Source organism: Somniosus microcephalus, chromosome 4 (genome assembly GCF_052327205.1).
Source record: "Somniosus microcephalus isolate GS21.2 chromosome 4, FLI_Smic_1.0, whole genome shotgun sequence".
NCBI lineage: Eukaryota > Metazoa > Chordata > Chondrichthyes > Squaliformes > Somniosidae > Somniosus > Somniosus microcephalus.
In genome coordinates, this window is record NC_140990.1 from 62,640,960 (window position 1) to 62,658,773 (window position 17,814).

At 49.3% G+C, this 17,814-nt stretch overlaps 1 protein-coding gene across 1 annotated transcript in view; it reads left to right on the forward strand.

Annotated features, from left to right (window-relative positions):
- The first annotated feature begins 2,808 nt into the window (after positions 1-2,808).
- The window catches only part of LOC147119042 (uncharacterized), a 25,025-nt gene continuing 10,019 nt past the window's right edge, over positions 2,809-17,814 (forward strand). The window contains exons 1-2 of the mRNA XM_085984751.1: positions 2,809-3,162; positions 3,229-4,019. Of these exons, the coding sequence (XP_085840877.1) occupies positions 2,809-3,162; positions 3,229-4,019 (1,145 nt within the window). The remainder of the gene's footprint in view (positions 3,163-3,228; positions 4,020-17,814) is intronic.

Genomic DNA, 17,814 nt, shown 5'->3' on the forward strand with positions numbered 1-17,814 from the left:
CTGCCTTCCTGTTTTTGCCACCAAAGTGGATAACCTCGCATTTATCCACATTACACTGCATCTGCCATGCTTCTGCCCAATCACCCAACCTGTCCAAATCATACTGGAGTTTCTCGGCATCCTCCTCACAGCACACACACCCACCCAGCTTTGTGTCGTCTGCAAACTTGGAGATATTACAGAATCACAGAACAGAATCACAGAATCGCAACAGTGCAGATAGAGGCCATTTCGGCCCATCGAGCCTGCACCGACACATATCCCACCCGATCCCTGTAACCCCTATACCAACACATATCCCACCCTATCCCCATACCCCCACGTATTTAATCCCCCTGACACTAAGGTTCAATTTATTATAGCCAATCAACCTAACCCGCACATCTTTGGACTGTGGGAGGAAACCGGAGCACCCGGAGGAAACCCACGCAAACACGGGGAGAATGTGCAAACTCCACACAGACAGTCACCCGAGGCCGGATTCGAACCCGGGTCCCTGGCGCTGTGAGGCAACAGTGCTAACCACTATGCCACTATGCCATCTAGTTCCCTCGTCTAGATCATTAATATATATTGTGAATAGCTGGGGTCCTAGCACCGATCCCTGCGGTACCCCACTAGTGACTGCCTGCCACTCGGAAAAAGACCCGTTTATTCCAACTCTTTGCTTCCTGTCTGCCAACCAGTTCTTTATCCAAGTCAGTACCTTGCCCCCAATCCCATGTGCCTTAACTTTACACGCTAATCTCTTATGCGGGGCCTTATCGAAAGCCTTCTGAAAGTCGAAATATACCACATCCACTGGGTCTCCCTTATCTATTTTACCAGTTACATCCTGAAAAAATTCCAGATTAGTCAAGCACGATTTACCTTTTGTAAATCCATGTTGACTTTGTCCAATCCTGTCACTGTTTTCCAAGTGCTCTGCTATTACATCTTTTATAATGGACTCTAGCATTCCCCACTACCGATGTCAGGCTTACCGGTCTATAATTCCCCGTGTTCTCTCTGCAACCTTTTTTGAATAGTGGGGTAACATTAGCTACCCTCCAATCCATGGGAACTGTTCCAGAGTCTATCGAATTTTGGAAGATGACCAGCAATGCATCTACTATTTCTAGGGCCACTTCCTTAAGTACCCTAGGATGTAGATTATCAGGCCCTGGGGATTTATCGGGCTTCAATCCCGTCAATTTCCCTAACACCATTTCCCTACAAATACTGATTTCTTTCAGTTCCTCCCTCTCATTAGACCCTATGTTCCCTGACATCTCTGGGAGGTTATTTGTGTCCTCCTTTGTGAAGACAGAACCAAAGTATGTATTTAATTGGTCTGCCATTTCTTTGTTCCCCATTATAAATTCCCCTGATTCTGACTGCAAGGGACCTACGTTTGACTTCACCAATCTTTTTCTTTTCACATATCTATAAATGCTTTTACAGTCAGTTTTTATGTTCCCTACAAGCTTACTCTCATACTCTATTTTCCCCCTCTTAATTAATTCCTTTGTCCTCCTTTGCTGAATCGTAAACGTCTCCCAATCCTCAGGTTTACTGCTTTCTCTGGCCAATTTATATGTCCTCTCCTTGGATCTTATGCTATCCCTAATTTCCCTTGTTAGCCACGGTTGAGTCACCTTTTTTGTTTTATTTTTATGCCAAACAGGGATGAACAAATTCTATAGTTCATCCATGCGATCTTTGAATGTTTGCCATTCCCGTCCACCGTCAACCCTTTGAGTAACATTCCCCAAGCAATCCTACCCAACTCGCACCTCAGACCATCGTAGTTTGCTTTATTTAAATTCAGGACCCTAGTCTCTGAGTCAACTACTTCACTCTCCATCTTAATGAAGAATTCTATCATATTATGATCGTTCCACCCCAAGGGGCCTCGTACAACAAGATTGCTAATTAATCCTTTCTCGTTACATAATACTCAGTCTAAGATGGCCTGATCTCTGGTTGGTTCCCCGACATATTGGTCCAGGAAACCATCCCGTAAACACTCCAGGAATTCCTCCTCCACAGTATTGTTATTAATTTGGTTAGCCTAATTTATATGTAGATTAAAGTCACCCATGATAACTGCTGTGCCCTTATTGCACGCTTCTCTAATTTCCGTTTTAATGCCATCCCCAACCTCGGCATTACTGTTTGGGGGTCTGTATACCACTCCCACTCACCCCGCTCGGTGCCGAGGGTGCTCCGGTTTGTATTTTCTTTATGTTTATCTCCCTGCCCGCACATCTCTCCCCATATATAAACAAACCTCCTGAAGCTCACAGTCACAGGCCATCCGGGCTCTCAGCCGGTTACCCGGATCTTCCCCAGAATGCCCTAGGCGGGGCCCCCACGCAGGCGCAGTAGTGGCTCATTGTCCGGAGCGGGTCTTGCCAAGCATGCGCAGTCCACCGCCCAGGGCCTCGGCCGAGAATCAGCGCCCGCCACGGAGCCCGGCACAGGCCGCTAGCGCACAGGCGCGGTACAGAGATAGATGGCTGGGGGAGGGGTGGTGCTCTGAGCATGCGCAGTGCAGGCCGGCGCCTGTGGTGCAGGAGGGGGCGGGGCCATGTGGCGCATGCGCGATGTCAGCCACAAATCAGCGCGGCGGCCGGAGTGCGGGGGCTTGTGGGTATTGCATCCTTTCAACCTGTGCAACATTCTCCCTCTTACCCCTTTCTAAACTCATTTTACAGGGTTTTAGAAGTGGAGCGTTTACAGAGAGGAAGCTCAGACCAAACATCACGTCAAGATCAGACAAAGTCGCTCGATTGATCAGGACCTGAATTTCATCGGCTTTTGCACATGGAAGGAGAAAGCAGCGATCGCAGCGATGACAAACCGCACACGTGTTCGCTGTGTGGACGTGGAGTCAGCCGATCGCCTGACCTGGCGAGACACGTGCACTGTCACATCGGGGAGAAACCGGGTAAAGGGGGGGACGGAGGGAATGGGTTCAGTTCCCCATCTGCGTCGGAAGTTCATTGGAGCAGTCACACCGGGGACAGTCTGTTCACCGGCTCCGTGTGTGGGAAGGGATTTGTTTATCCATCCCACCTGCTGAGACACCAGCTTGTTCACACTGGGGAGAGACCGTTTAACTGTTCTGAGTGCGGGAAGAACTTTAAAAGCTCCAGGGCTCTGAAGGAACACCAGCAAGCTCACACTGGGGAGAGACTGTGTAAATGCTCTGAATGTGGTAAGAGTTTTAAAAGTTCCGGGGAGCTGAAGGCACACCAGCTTGTTCACACTGATGAGAGGCCATTTACATGTTCTGACTGTGGGAGGAGCTTTAAAAGCTCCGGGTTTCTGACAACGCACCAGCGTGCTCACACTGGGGAAAGGCCTTTCACCTGCACCGTGTGTGGGAAGGGATTCACTGATTCATCCAACCTGCTGAGACACGTGCTTGCTCACACTGATGAGAGACTATTTAAATGTTCTCAATGTGGGAAGAGCTTTAAAAGCATTGGGGAGCTGAAGGGACACCAGCGAGCTCACACTGGAGAGAAAACGTTCACCTGCTCCATATGTGGTAAAGGATTTGCTCGGTCAACCAACCTGCTGAGACACCAGCACCTCCACACTGTGGAGATGCCATTCACCTGCAACGAATGTGGGAAGGGATTCACTGAGTCATCTACCCTCCTGTCACACCAGCTTGTTCACACTGACAGAAGACCCTTTAAATGTTCTGACTGTGGGAAGAGCTTTAAACGCACCCGGGAGCTGAAGCAACACCGACACTTACACACTGGGGAGAGGCCATTCACCTGCTCTGTGTGTGGGAAGGGGTTCACTCGGTCCTGCAATCTGTTAGCACACAAGCGAGTTCACACTGGGGAGAGGGAGTTCACCTGCTCCATGTGTGAGAATGGATTCACTCATTCATCCAACCTGCTGACACATCAGCGAGTTCATACTAGAGAGAAACCCTTTAAATGTTCTGACTGTGGGAAGAGCTTTAAAAGCTCCTGGGAGTTGAAGGGACACCAGCGAGTTCACACTGGAGAGTGGCCATTCACCTGCTCCGTGTGTGGGAAGGGATTCACTGAGTCATCCACCCTCCGGTCACACCAGCTTGTTCACACTGACGAGAATCCGTGAAATGTTCTGACTGTGGGAAGAGCTTTAAAAGCTCTAAGAGCCTTAAGGGACACCAGCGTGCTTACACTGATCATAGAATCTAACAGCACAGAAGGAGGTGATTCGGCCCATCATGTCTGTGCTGGCTCTTTGAAAGAGCTGTCCAACTTAGTCCCAAACCCCAGCTTTATCCCCAGAACTCTGCAAACTAGTCCTCATCAAGTACATGTCCAATTACCGTTTGAAAGTTCCTGTGGAACCTGATTCCAGCATCCTTTCAGATGGTGCGTTCCAGATCTTAACAGCCTTCTGTGTGAAAATAATTATCCTCATTTCACCTCTAGTTCTTTTAGCAACTATTTTAATACTGGGACCTTTGGTTACCGACCCACTTGCCAGAGTGAACAGTTACTCCCTACTTGCTCGATCAAAACCCCTCATCATTTTGAACACCTCGATTAGGTCTCCTCTTAACCTTATCTGCTCTAAGGGGAACAATCCCAGCTTCTCCAATCTCTCCACATAACTGAAGTCCCTCATCCATGGTACCATCCTGGTCAACCTCCTCTGCACCCTCTCCAAGGCCTTGACATCCTTCCTAAAGTGTGGTGCCCAGAACTGTACACAAGACTCCAGCTGAGGCCTAACTAGTGATTTGTAAAGGTTTAGTGTAACTTCCTTGTTTTTGTATTCAATGGCCCTATTTGCAAAGCCAAGTATCCCATACGCTTTCTGAATCGCCTCACCAACTTGCCGTGGCACTTTCAAAGATTTGTGAATATGGACCCCCGGTTCCCTCTGCTCTTGCACCCCCTCAAAATAGTCCCATTTAGATTATACGGCCTCTCCCTGTTGTTTCTCCCAAAGTGCATCACTTCACACTTATCCTCATTTAATTTCATCTGCCTTGTGTCTGCTCATTTCACAGTCTGTCTCTGTCCTTCTGAAGTCTGCTACTACTATGCTCACTATTTACTACGTTGCCAAGTTTTGTATCATCCGTAAACTTCAAACTTGTACACCTATACCCAAGTCCAGGTCAGTTATATATAACAAGAAAAGCAATGGTCCAAATCCCGACCCCTGGGGGAACCCACTGCATACTTCCCTCCAGTCAGAAAAACATCCCTCAGCACTGCTCACTGCCTCCTCTCCCTTAGCCAATTATACCCAAATTACCATTAGCCCTTTAATTCCCTGTGCTTCTCTTTTCCGAGTAAGTCTCTTGTGTGGTACTTTATCAAATGCCTTTTAAAAGTCCATATATACCACATCTGCTGCACTACCTTCATCAATCCTCTGTTACTTCATCAAATAACTCAATCAGGTTAGTCAGCCCTGTTCCTGGGACTAGGGACAGGGTCACTGGCAAGGCTTGGAAGTTGAAGCCAGAGCCAGGCCTGGTTAGTACCTGGAGGAGTGACCATCAGTGGAAGACCAGGTGCAGAAGGTCACAAAAAGAGCCCTGAGGAGGGGCGGTTGGTGAGAAGGTCACAGAAGGAGCACTGGGAGAGGCAGCTGGTGAGCAGGCCCGGGCGTTGGGCTGAAGACAGGAGGAATGGTGGAAATGGAATGGCGGCACGCACAGGCGCAGTGGCTTTGCTTTTCCCAGGACAGTGTTATTTACATTTAATGTTAATGTTATTTGTACTGGGCTCATGGGAGCTTGCACGATCACATTTCGTTGTTCATGTACTTGTGCATTGTACAATGACAATAAAGTTGAATTATTATTATTTACCTTTAACAAATCCATACTGGCTGCCCCTTATTAACCCATGCTTCTCCAAGTGAGAATTAATTTTGTCCTTGACAATGGTCTCTAGTCGTTCACCCATCATTGACATTAGACTGATTGGCCTGTAGTTACCAGGTTTACCCCTCTCCCCTTTTTTAAACAGGGTGTAACATTTGCAATTCTCCAGTCCTCTGGCACCACTCCCATATATCTGAGGGAGATTGAAAGATTGTGGTCGTAGCTTCTGCTATCTCCACCTTAGCTTCCCTCAGTAACCTAGGATGCATCCCATCTGGACCGGGTGACTTGTTAACTTTGAGTGATGACAACCTATTTAGCACCTCCTTTCTATCTATTTTTATCCTGTCCAATTTCTCTACTCTCCCCTCCTCTACTGCGACATTAACTTCATCCTCTTCTTTTGTGAAGACAGATGCTAAGTACTCATTCAGTACCTCAGCCACGCCCTCTGCCTCCGTATGATGAGCTGCTATTTGGTCCCTAATCAGCCCCACCATTCCTTTAACTATCCTTTTACATTTCATATGTTTATAGAAGATTTTTGGGTTCTCTTTTATGTTACCCCCTAATCTTTTCTCATATTGTCTCTTTACCCTTCTTACTTCCTGTTTCAATTTCCCCCGCACTCTCTGTATTCTGCCTGGTTTTTGACTGTATTCTGTACCTAACATTTGTTGTAAACCTCCTTTCTCTGTTTTATTTTAACCTTTATATCCTTTCTCATCGGGAGCTCTAGCTTTCGATGGCCCATCTTTCCTCCTTATGGGAATATGCTTGGTTTGTACCCGAACTATCTCAGCCTTGAAGGCCTGCCATTGGTCATTCACTGTTTTCCTGGACAATCTTTGTTTCCAGTCCCCCTGTGCTCGATCCTTTCTCAAATCACTGAAATTGGTTCTCTTCCAGCTGGGTATTTTCACCGTTGATTTTTCTTTGTCCCTTTCCATAACTACATTAAACCTAATGATATTGTGATCACTGTTAACCAGATCCCTCCTGCCCCAGAACCGATGAGAGACCCTTTAAATGTTCTGACTGTGGAAAGAGGTTTCAGAGCTCATCCAACCTGCTGAGTCACCAGCGAGGTCACACAGATCCTCAAAGAAAGGAAGATGTTTTAGAAAGGCTGGCGACACTAAACATTCGTAGCCATCTCAGAGTAGTGACCCTTTAATTACAATCTCACAGAACAAGAAGAATTACTGTCCCTTTAACTACCACAAATCCCTGTGTGGAGGAGAGGGGAGATACAGGCTGTCCCAGTAACTGTCACAGAACAGAATTAGAGACCCTGTCCCATAAGGGCTTGGTTGGTAAAATGTTGGAGTGCATTATTAAGGAAGCAGTAACAGGACATTTGGATAAGCATAATTTAATCGGACAGAGTCAGCATGGTTTTATGAAGGGGAAGTTATGTTTGACAAATTTGCTCAAATTCTTTGAGGACGTAACAAACAGGGTGGATAAAGGGGAACCAGTTGATGTGGTGTATTTGGACTTCCAAAAAGCATTTGACAAGGTGCCATACAAAAGATTACTGCACAAGATAAAAAAATCATGTGATTGGGGGTAATATACTGGCATGGGTGGAAGATTGTCTGTCTAACAGAAAACAGAGAGTTGGGATAAATGGTTCATTCTCGGGTTGGCAATCAGTGACTAGTGGTGTTCCGCAGGGGTCAGTGCTGGGACCCCGACTCTTTACAATCTATATTAACAATTTGGAGGAAGGGACCGAGTGCAACGTATCCAAGTTTGCCGACGATACAAAGATGGGAGGGAAAGCAGTGAGTGAGGAGGACATAAAAAACCTGCAAAAGGACATAGACAGGCTAAGTGAGTGGGCAGAAATTTGGCAGATGGAATATAATGTTGGAAATTGTGAGGTTATGCACTTTGGCAGAAAAAATCAGAGAGCAAGTTATTATCAAATGGAGAGAAACTGCAAAGTGCTACAGTACAAAGGGATCTGGGGGTCCTGGTGCATGAAACACAGAAGGTTAGTATGCAGATACAGCAGGTGATCAGGAAGGCCAATGGAATCTTGGCTTTTATTGCAAGAGGGATGGAGTTTAAAAGCAGTGAAGTCTTGCTTCAGTTATACAGGGGACTGGTGAGGCCACACCTGGAACACTGCGTACAGTTTTGGTTTCCATATTTAAGAAAAGATATACTTGCTCTCGAGGCAGTTCAGAGAAGCTTCACTCGGTTGATTCTGGAGATGAGGGGGTTGACTTATGAGGAAAGGTTGAGTAGGTTGGGCCTCTACTCATTGGAATTCAGAAGAATGAGAGGCGATCTTATCGAAACATATAAGATTGTGAGGGGGCTTGATCGGGTGGATGCGGGGTGGATGTCTCCACTGATGGGTGAGACTAGAACTAGGGGGCATAATCTTAGAATAAGGGGCTGCCCTTTCAAAACTGAGATGAGGAAAAACTTCTTCACTCAGAGGGTAGTAAATCTATGGAATTTGCTACCTCAGAGAGCTGTGGAAGCTGCGACATTAAATAAATTTAAAACGGAGATAGACAGTTTCCTAGCTGATAAGTGAATTAGGGGTTACGGGCAATGGGCAGGGAAGTGGTTCGGATCAGCCATGATTGATGCACTATCAATTACTACAAAAGACTGGGAGCTAAGTGAGTAACAAACAGGCTTTTATTACCAAAGAACAGAGCATGCCTCTCGTGGTTGCCTGGTATCCAAAGGGGCAGGGGGCTGCCGAGCAGCCACCTTTATACCCGGCCATGTGGGTGGAGCCAGAGGCGGAGTCAGCTGAGGCATGCACAGACAAGTACAACAATGTGCAAGAGTGCACAACAGTGAACAACAGTGAACAACAATACTAACACAGTGAACAACAATACTAACAACAGTGGTTTACCACATTCACCCCTTGTTTAGAATTGAGTCCGGCGGGGTGAAGTGCACTAAAAGTTCGTGTACTGAAGTCTATCAGGAGGCCTTGTAAGCCGTCATGAGCGTCTCAGCAGCAGCGGTGATGGTGCAGCATCCAACGTTGAACCCGGTGTCTCGTTTAGAGGAGGTGTAGCCGGTGGCAGGCCCTGGGGCTGCTGCATGCCGTCTACAGGGGTCGGAGAGCGGGTAATGGGAGGTAGCGATGGTGGTCTCACAGAGGCACCCGAAGGTGCGAGGTCTCGTGCGGGGACTGTGTCCTGGGGGTAGGCATGAGTAGCGGTGGGTGGCGAAGAGGGTGTTTCAGGAGCACCCGCAGGTGTGAGGTCTCGAATGGAGACTGTGTCCTCCCGCCCGTCCGGGTGCACCATGTAAGCATACTGCGGGTTGGCGTGGAGGAGGCTCACCCTCTCAACCAGGGGGTCCGCCTTATGGGTCCTCACATGCTTCCGCAGTAGGACGGGTCCTGGAGAAGTCAGCCATGTTGGTAGCGAAATCCTCGATGTGGACTTCCTGGGGAAGGAGAACATTCTCTCGTGAGGAGTGGCATTGGTGGCTGTACAGAGCAGCGACCGAATGGAATGGAGTGCCGCAGGGAGGACCTCCTGCCAGCAGGAGGTTGGAAGGCCCTTAGATTTTAAGTTTAAAAGGACTGCCTTCCAGACCGTCGCATTCTCCCTTTCCACCTGGCCGTTCCCCCGGGGGTTGTAGCTGGTGGTCCTGCTTGTAGCAATGCCTCTCGCGAGCAGGTACTGCCGAAGTTCGTCGCTCATAAAGGATGAGCCCCTGTCGCTATGGATATAGCTAGGGAAACCGAACAAGGCGAAGAGGTCATTCAGACATTTAATGACCGTGGTACTGGTCATGTCCGAGCAAGGGATGGCAAACGAGAAACGGGAGTACTCATCAATTATATTGAGGAAGTACACATTGCGGTCAGAGGAGGGGAGGGGCCCTTTAAAATCAATGCTCAGCCGCTCGAAGGGGCACGTGGCTTTGATCAGGCTCGCTCTGTCTGGCCTATAGAAATGCGGCTTGCACTCGGCACAGATCTGGCAGTTCCTGGTCATGGTCCTGACCTCCTCGATGGAGTAGGGCAGGTTACGGGATTTGATAAAATGGAAGAACCTGGTGACCCCCGGGTGGCAGAGGTCATTGTGGAGGGTCTGTAGTCTATCAACCTGCGCGTTGGTGCACGTACCACGTGATAGGGCATCTGGGGGCTCATTGAGTTTCCCGGGCCGGTACAAGATATCGTAATTGTAGGTGGAGAGTTCGATTCTCCACCTTAAGATCTTGTCATTCTTGATTTTGCCCCGCTGCTTATTATGAAACATAAAAGCCACTGAACGCTGGTCAGTGAGCAGGGTAAATCGTTTTCCGGCCAGGAAATGGAGCCAATGTCGCACGGCTTCCACAATGGCCTGGGCCTCCTTTTCGTCAGAGGAGTGTCGAATCTCGGGGCCCTGGAGGGTCCTTGAGAAAAAGGCCACGGGTCTCCCCGCCTGGTTAAGGGTTGCAGCTATGGCAAAGTCGGATGCGTCGCTCTCCACTTGAAAAGGGAGAGACTCATCCACAGCGTGCATTGTGGCCTTCGCAATGTCTCCTTTTATGAGAGTGAAGGCTGCACAGGCCTCTGCTGTCAGGGGGAAGGAGGCGGACTTGATGAGGGGTCGGGCTTTATCCGCATAGTTGGGCACCCACTGAGCATAGTAAGAGAAGAACCCCAGGCATCTCTTCAGTGCTTTCTGGCAGTGGGGGAGGGGGAGCTCCATAAGGGGGCGCATTCTATCGGGGTCTGGGCCGATGACTCCGTTCTCCACTACGCAGCCAAGAATAGCAAGGCGCGTAGTACGAAACATACATTTGTCTTTGTTGTATGTGAGATTCAGCCGCTGGGCCGTCCGGAGGAATTTCTCTAGGTTAACGTCGTGGTCCTGCTGGTCATGGCCGCAGATGGTGACGTTGTCTAGATATGGGAAAGTGGCCTGGAGCGCGTTCTGGTCAACCATCCGGTCCATCTCCCGTTGGAAGACAGAAACTCCGTTGGTGACACCAAAGGGAACTCTGAGAAAGTGATAGAGCCGACCGTCAGCTTCAAAAGCTGTGTACTGGCGGTCCTCAGCCCTGATGGGGAGCTGGTGGTATGCCGACTTCAGATCAATCGTCGAGAACACCCGGTATTGTGCTATCTGATTGACCATGTCAGATATGCGGGGAAGTGGATATGCATCCAGCTGGGTGTAGCGGTTGATCGTCTGGCTGTAGTCAATAACTAGGCGCTGTTTGCCGCCAGCCTTCACCACCACCACTTGTGCTCGCCATGGGCTATTGCTGCTCTTGATAATCCCTTCCTTCAGGAGTCTCGCTACCTCGGATTTAATGAAAGCCCTATCCCCGGCACTGTAACGCCTACTTTTGGTAGCGATGGGCTTACAGTCACGGGTGAGGTTAGCAAACAAGGAGGGGGGGAGACTTTAAGGGTGGAGAGGCTGCAAATGGCGCGCGGCGGGCGATTTAAAAACTGCTGGCTGCAGACTGTGTGAGGGGGGAGGGGTCCACCGTATGCTAAAGTGACACTCTTAAGGTGGCACTGAAAATCCAACCCCAGTAGGACGGCAGCGCAGAGATGGGGCAGGACCAGAAGTTTAACATTTTTGTATTCAGTACCCCGCACTGAAAGAGTCACCATACAGTAGCCACCGACGTCCGCTGACTGGGCTTTGGAAGCCATAGAGATGCGATGACGCGTCGGCAGGACCGGGAGAGAGTAACTGCGCACCGTGTTGGGGTGTATAAAACTCTCCGTGCTCCCGCTGTCAAAAAGGCAGGTAGTGGCGCGGCCGTTTACCGTAATGTCCATCATGGACCTGGACAGTTGATGCGGGAGAGATTGATCCAGCGTCACGGACGCCAGCGTATGTTCAAGCGCGTCGATGCGGTCATCCGCAGCGGCGGTGGTGGAGTCCGGGTCCCCCGTAACCGAAGTCGGAGGCGTCCAAGATGGCGGACAAAATGGCGGCGCCCACGGTCCCGATCCCCACGCGGCTGGGGGAGCCCAAGATGGCGGACAAGATGGCTGCACCCACGGTTCGCACGCGGTGCTGCTGGCATTAGCGGTCTTCCCTTTGCAGGCGCTAATGTAGTGACCTTTCTTCCCGCAGCCGGAGCAGGTAGCATTCTTCGCAGGGCAGCGTGCTCTAGGGTGTTTAGCTTGGCCACAAAAATAGCATTTTTGTGCCTTGGACATCGCTGCAGCAGTCGGAGGTGGCGGTCCCATGGCCCAAGATTGCGGCGTCCATGGTGCGGGGCGATTAGGGGAGAAAGCGTCCATATTTCTGTGGGCCGCGTCGAGCGATAGCGCGAGGGACACTGCCTTTGTGAGGTCTATTTCACCCTTCTCCAGCAGTCTCTGCCTGGAGTAGTCGGACCTTAGACCCGCAACGAAAGCGTCTCGTATCAGTCCCTCCGCATGTGCCGCGGCCGATACTTCCTTGCAGTCGCAGCCGCGTCCGAGTACCCGCAGTGCCTGTAGGAAGGCCTCCACCGATTCCCCGGGCTGCTGTCTGCGAGATCTTAAAAGGTGCCTGGCATAGACCGTGTTAACCGGGCGTGCATACTGCCCTTTCAGTAGGTCGATAGCCGCCGCGTATGTCGTCGCATCTTGGATTTAAGTATAGACTTGGTGGCTCACTTTCGAGGCCAGGATTTTCAGTTTATTTTCATCGAGATTCACGGTTGAGGCTTCCAGATACGCCTCAAAGCAATGCAGCCATTGTACGAATTTAGTCGATGAACCCGCTTCTTGGGGGTCTAGGTCCAGGCATGTTGGTCTGAGGGCTCGCAGCGGCGCCTGCTGCTCAGCGTTTTGCGCCATCGGTTGATCAGCATTCGGAGCCAACATTTAACTTTGGTAATAAAATTGATGCACTATCAATTACTACAAAAGACTGGGAGTTAAGTGAGTAACAAACAGGCTTTTATTACCAAAGAACAGAGCATGCCTCTCGTGGTTGCCTGGTATCCAAAAGGGCAGGGGGCTGCCGAGCAGTCACCTTTATACCCGGCCATGTGGGTGGAGCCAGGGGTGGAGTCAGCTGAGGCATGCACAGACAAGTACAACAATGTGCAAGAGTGAACAACAGTGAACAACAGTGAACAACAATACTAACACAGTGAACAACAATACTAACAACAGTGGTTTACCACAATGATCCTATTGAATGGCGGAGCAGGCCCAAGGGGCCATATGGCCTACTCCTGTTCCTACTTCTTATGTTCTTATGACCCTCCCCCACTCCCTACTTTTCCTCAAGTGTCTCACTCTTAAAATTCTCATCCTTGTTTTCAAATCCCTCCGTGGCCTCATCCCTCTCTATCTCTGTAATCTTTTCCAGCCCCTACAACCTTCCAAGATATCTGCGCTCCTCTAATTCTGGCCTCTTGAGCATCCCCGATTTTAATCGTTCCACCATTGGCAGCCGTGCCTTCAGCTGCCTGGGCCCTAAGCTCTGGAATTCCTTCCCTAAACCTCTCCACCTCTCTACCTCTCTCTCCTTCATTAAGATGCTCCTTAAGACCTACTTCTTTGACCAAGCTTTTGTTCATCTACCCGAATATCTCCTTATGCGGCTCGGTGTAAAATTTTGTTTTGTAATGATCCTGTGAAGAGCCTTGGGACATTTTACATTAAAGGTGTTGAATCCGTGATTCTTAAAGTATGATGTTTTCCAATAACTAGACGGAGGCTGTAAATTAACAATCAACAGGTGTTTACTGGAGGAGGGTAGTCTAAAGACTAACAGTACAGAGGCATGCTCAAGGCTTATATACAGGCGTGGTCACTGCCGGTACTACAGTATACAGGAGCTGTAAAAGTAGTTCTCTCTTAAAGGTACATACACTACAATTCCTCCCCTTTTAGATTAACAATACCCATAACATTCCAATAACAGTTAACACTTTAACATGCACATTAAACTGAAATAGTCCATTTATAGATTCAGTCTTTGGGGCGGCTTCCTGATCCTTTCTGGATAGCGCCTTTCCTGAGGTTCTTGTTCTTGATGCGGAGGCGATTCTGGCCCCCTTTTATCAGTTAGTTCATCAGTTTCCGCTGCTCCTGTTTCTGAGGTAGATGCTACCGGTATGTCAGGTTCATCCCCAGGTACGCGAGACATGGGGTTGACTCGTTCCTGTGACGCTAGGATCTGGTCGACGTGGCGTCTCACAATGTTCTCCCCGACATCCACTGTGTACATTAGTGGCCCCTGCCATGTGCATATCATTCCGGGTTGCCATTTCTCTGTTCGGTAGTCGCGGGCCAAGACTGGTTGTCCTACATTGAAGCTCCTTGTCGGCTTCTCATTGATGTGCTGGAATTGCTTATCCTCAACATTCCTTCGCACATTTGGTCTGAGCAAATCCAGACGAGATCTCAACCTTCGGTTAAAGAACATCATGGCCGGGGTCTGGTTGGTAACTGCATGTGTCGCATTTCTGTAGGCTAACAGGAAATTGTCCACCTTATGCTGTAGTGGAATGTCATCATCGCACATGGCCCTTACTGCCTTTTTAAAGGTTTGTACGAACCTCTCAGCCAATCCATTTGTGGCTGGATGATACGGGGCGGATGTGTAATGCCTTACCCCATTCCTTCTCATAAATTTCTGAAACTCTTCGGACACAAACTGTGGTCTGTTATCAGAGCAAATCTGCTCTGGCAAGCTGTTCCTGGCAAATATGGTCCGTAGGACTGCAATCGTTTTCTCTGTAGTGGTGGAGGACATTTTGATCACCTCAGGCCATTTTGAGTGCGCATCCACTGCTATTAAGAACATTGAGTCCATGAATGGACCAGCAAAGTCAATATGCACCCGTTTCCATGGCGAAGAGGCCACTCCCATGGGTGTAGGGGGCATGTGGTGGTGCAGTTTGGACCTTCTGGCATCCTGAGAAGCTCTTTGTTAGGTCCTCGATTTGTTGATCAATCCCCGGCCACCACACATAAGCCCTAGCAAGGCTTTTCATTTTCACCCCTCCCAGATGGCCTTCGTGAAGCTCATTGAGCACTCTCTCCCTTAACTTGGGTGGAATTACCACTCGGGATCCACACATCACTGTCCCCTGGCATACTGACAGCTGTTCTCTTCTGGATGAGAATGCTGGCAACAGTGAGTCGCCATGTGTTGGCCATCCCTTCACCATCAAATCATATACCCGAGACAGTGTCGGATCATTTCAGGTCTCCTTCTCTATATCCGCGTTAGTTACTGGCAAGCGTTCAATTATCGACAAATAAAATATTTCGATAGGGTCCACTGCTGGTGCTTCCTCCGCAGTGGGCAGTGGCAGGTGTGATAGCCCAACAGCATTTCCATGCTGTTTCGTGCCCTTATACTCTATTTCATATTGGTTCGCCCCTAGAAAAAGGGACCATCTTTGTAGCCGTTGTGCAGTCATCACCGGAACGCCCTTCTTTGGATTAAAGATGGAGACAAATGGTTGGTGGTCAGTCAGCAAGGTGAACTTCTGCCCATGCAGATAGTGGTTGAATTTTTTTACTCCCCATACTAGGCTGAGGGACTCCCTGTCAATCTGGGTGTAGTTGCCTCTCCCCCTCCCCTTCCTCCCCCCACTTCCTCCCCCCTACCCCCTCCCCTCCCCCTCCCCTTTCCCCCCTCCACCCCCTCCCCTCCCCTCCCCTTTCCCCCCTCCCTTTCCCATCCCTCCCCTCCCCTTTCCCCCCCCCTCTCCCCTCCCCTTACCCCCCCTTCCCCCTCCCCTCCCCTTTCCCCCCTTCCCCCCTCCCCTTTCCTCCCTTCCCCCTCTCCCCTCCCCTTTCCCCCTTCCCCCCCTTTCCCCTTCCCCTCCTTTCCCCCCCTTTGCCCCCTCTCCCCCCACTCCCACCCCTCTCCCCCTCCCCCTTCCCTTCCTCCCCCTCCCCCTTCCTCCCCCCTCCCCCTTCCTCCCCCTCCCCCTTCCTCCCCTCCTCCCCTCCTCTTCCCCTTCCCCCCTCCGCTTCCCCCTCCTTCCCCCTCCCCCCTCCACTGCCCCTCCCCTCCCTCCCCCTCCCCTCCCCTCCCCTTTCCCCCTCCCCTTTCCCCCTCCTCCCCTCCCCTTTCCCCCCTTCACCCCTCCCCTCCCCTTTCCCCTCTCCCCTCCCCTTTCCCCCCCTTCCCCCCTGCCCCCCTTCCCCCCCAGTCGCGCTCTCTTCCCCCCAGTCGCTCTCTCTCTTCCCCCCAGTCATGCTCTCTCTTCCCCCAGTCGCTCTCTCTCTTCCCCCCAGTCGCTTTCTCTCTTCTCCCCCAGTCGCTCTCTCTCTTCCCCCCAGTCGCGCTCTCTCTTCCCCCCAGTCACTCTCTCTCTCTCTTCCAACAACAACATGCCCTCGAAAAAGCCTCGGCACCACCGAGCATTCCAGCTAGTATATATATATAAAAAAATGATGTAGATTCTACAGTAATACAACTCCTATACTAAATGAGTGCAAAATATTTACATGGGAGATTCTACAAAGGAATATTTATTGTAATATTCATATAATATTTATAGTTATATAGTAAGACTCATAATCTAACAACCTGTATCCATGAACTCAGACTTTGATAATTGCCAAGTCTGGGAGGCACAAAAGGATGTTCAACTCTTTTAAAAGGCCAATTAGAATGACATTGTCATCAATCGATGTCACATTACCAACAGAGCCCCCTTTTTAAAGGGGCACAAACAACTCCAAATTCTAATTAAATCAGATCTGAATACTGTTGCTGATGTTGACAATTGACTCAGTCCCTCCGATGCCCACCGGTCATGGAAGGCCTCCAGCGTCCCGGCGGACACCGCGTGCTCCCTCTCCAGGGACAGCCCGAAGGATGTTCCACCTTAGCTGTAGCCATCAGCTTTCTTCTTCCCGGGGTGCTCTCTGACCTGAGCTGCAAACTGTTCCTTTATTTAAAGCCCAATCAGGTACAGCCCATGTGACCCTGGTTACCTTGGCCAATCAAACCATTGAGCTGAAAGACATTTATCAAACAAAGCATTCCATTGGATGGCTGTTTAGGGTTCATTGAGTAACCGCTTCCTGTTCATTGGAGCTATGAGGAATCTGCGAGTCAGAACAATGTCAGAGTTTGCTTTTACTGGGGCATTTCAAGAAACAAATGGCCTTCACGGTTCGGCTCAGTCCACACAGGCAGAGTTCTCAGCTCTGCTGGTTCTGTTCACACGAGGTCTGTTTAAGCTTAAAAGGGATAATTAGAGCCTGTTCTGTCTGAGGTGATTACAAGCTAATAGTTCACCAGACACTATTATGTTCATTGATAACTAGTAGTTTTCATTAAGAACACAGCTAGCTTCTTAGCTAGTCACTTTATTTAATATATGAGAACTTCAGTACATCAAGACTTCTACAGCTTCTTTCTAGAGGCTTCCATCTTGACTACTGCCTTGTGGGTAGCCTAGTGCATTGTGGTTAATGTAGTCTTAATATACATACAGCTGGGTAGTGTAGTCTTATATACATACAGCTATATACAGCTCTACGGCTCCACCTAGTGTCCACTATAGAATGACATGATATTGATCATTACATCCCCCTTTCCTTTGAGGTCAATCAAAATCAATATCAATCAACTTTCAAGAAAAACAATAAAGATGATATCAGTAACACTTTTGCTAGTGCTCTATAAACATAAACATTTTCACAACAGTCAACACATTTTCAAAGCTTTACATAAAACTCAAAGATTAAGTCTATCAGGCTTTTTTACTTCACGTGTGGATCTTCTCAACATGGGTAAGTCTGATGTGTCTTCATGAGATTGTTCTGGTGGTGATTGACAAGATGCAGTTGCGGCATTGTCATCGATCTGCTCTTGTATAGTCTCTTGTGTTTTTAGTGTGGAGCCCCAGATGATAATGTCATCAACATAGACCCGGACTCCTTCCAGACCTTCAATTTCGCTCTATGAAAGATTTCAGATGCAGACATTATCCCGAAAGGCATTCTGAGGAAACAATACCTGCCAAATGGTGTGTTGAAGGTA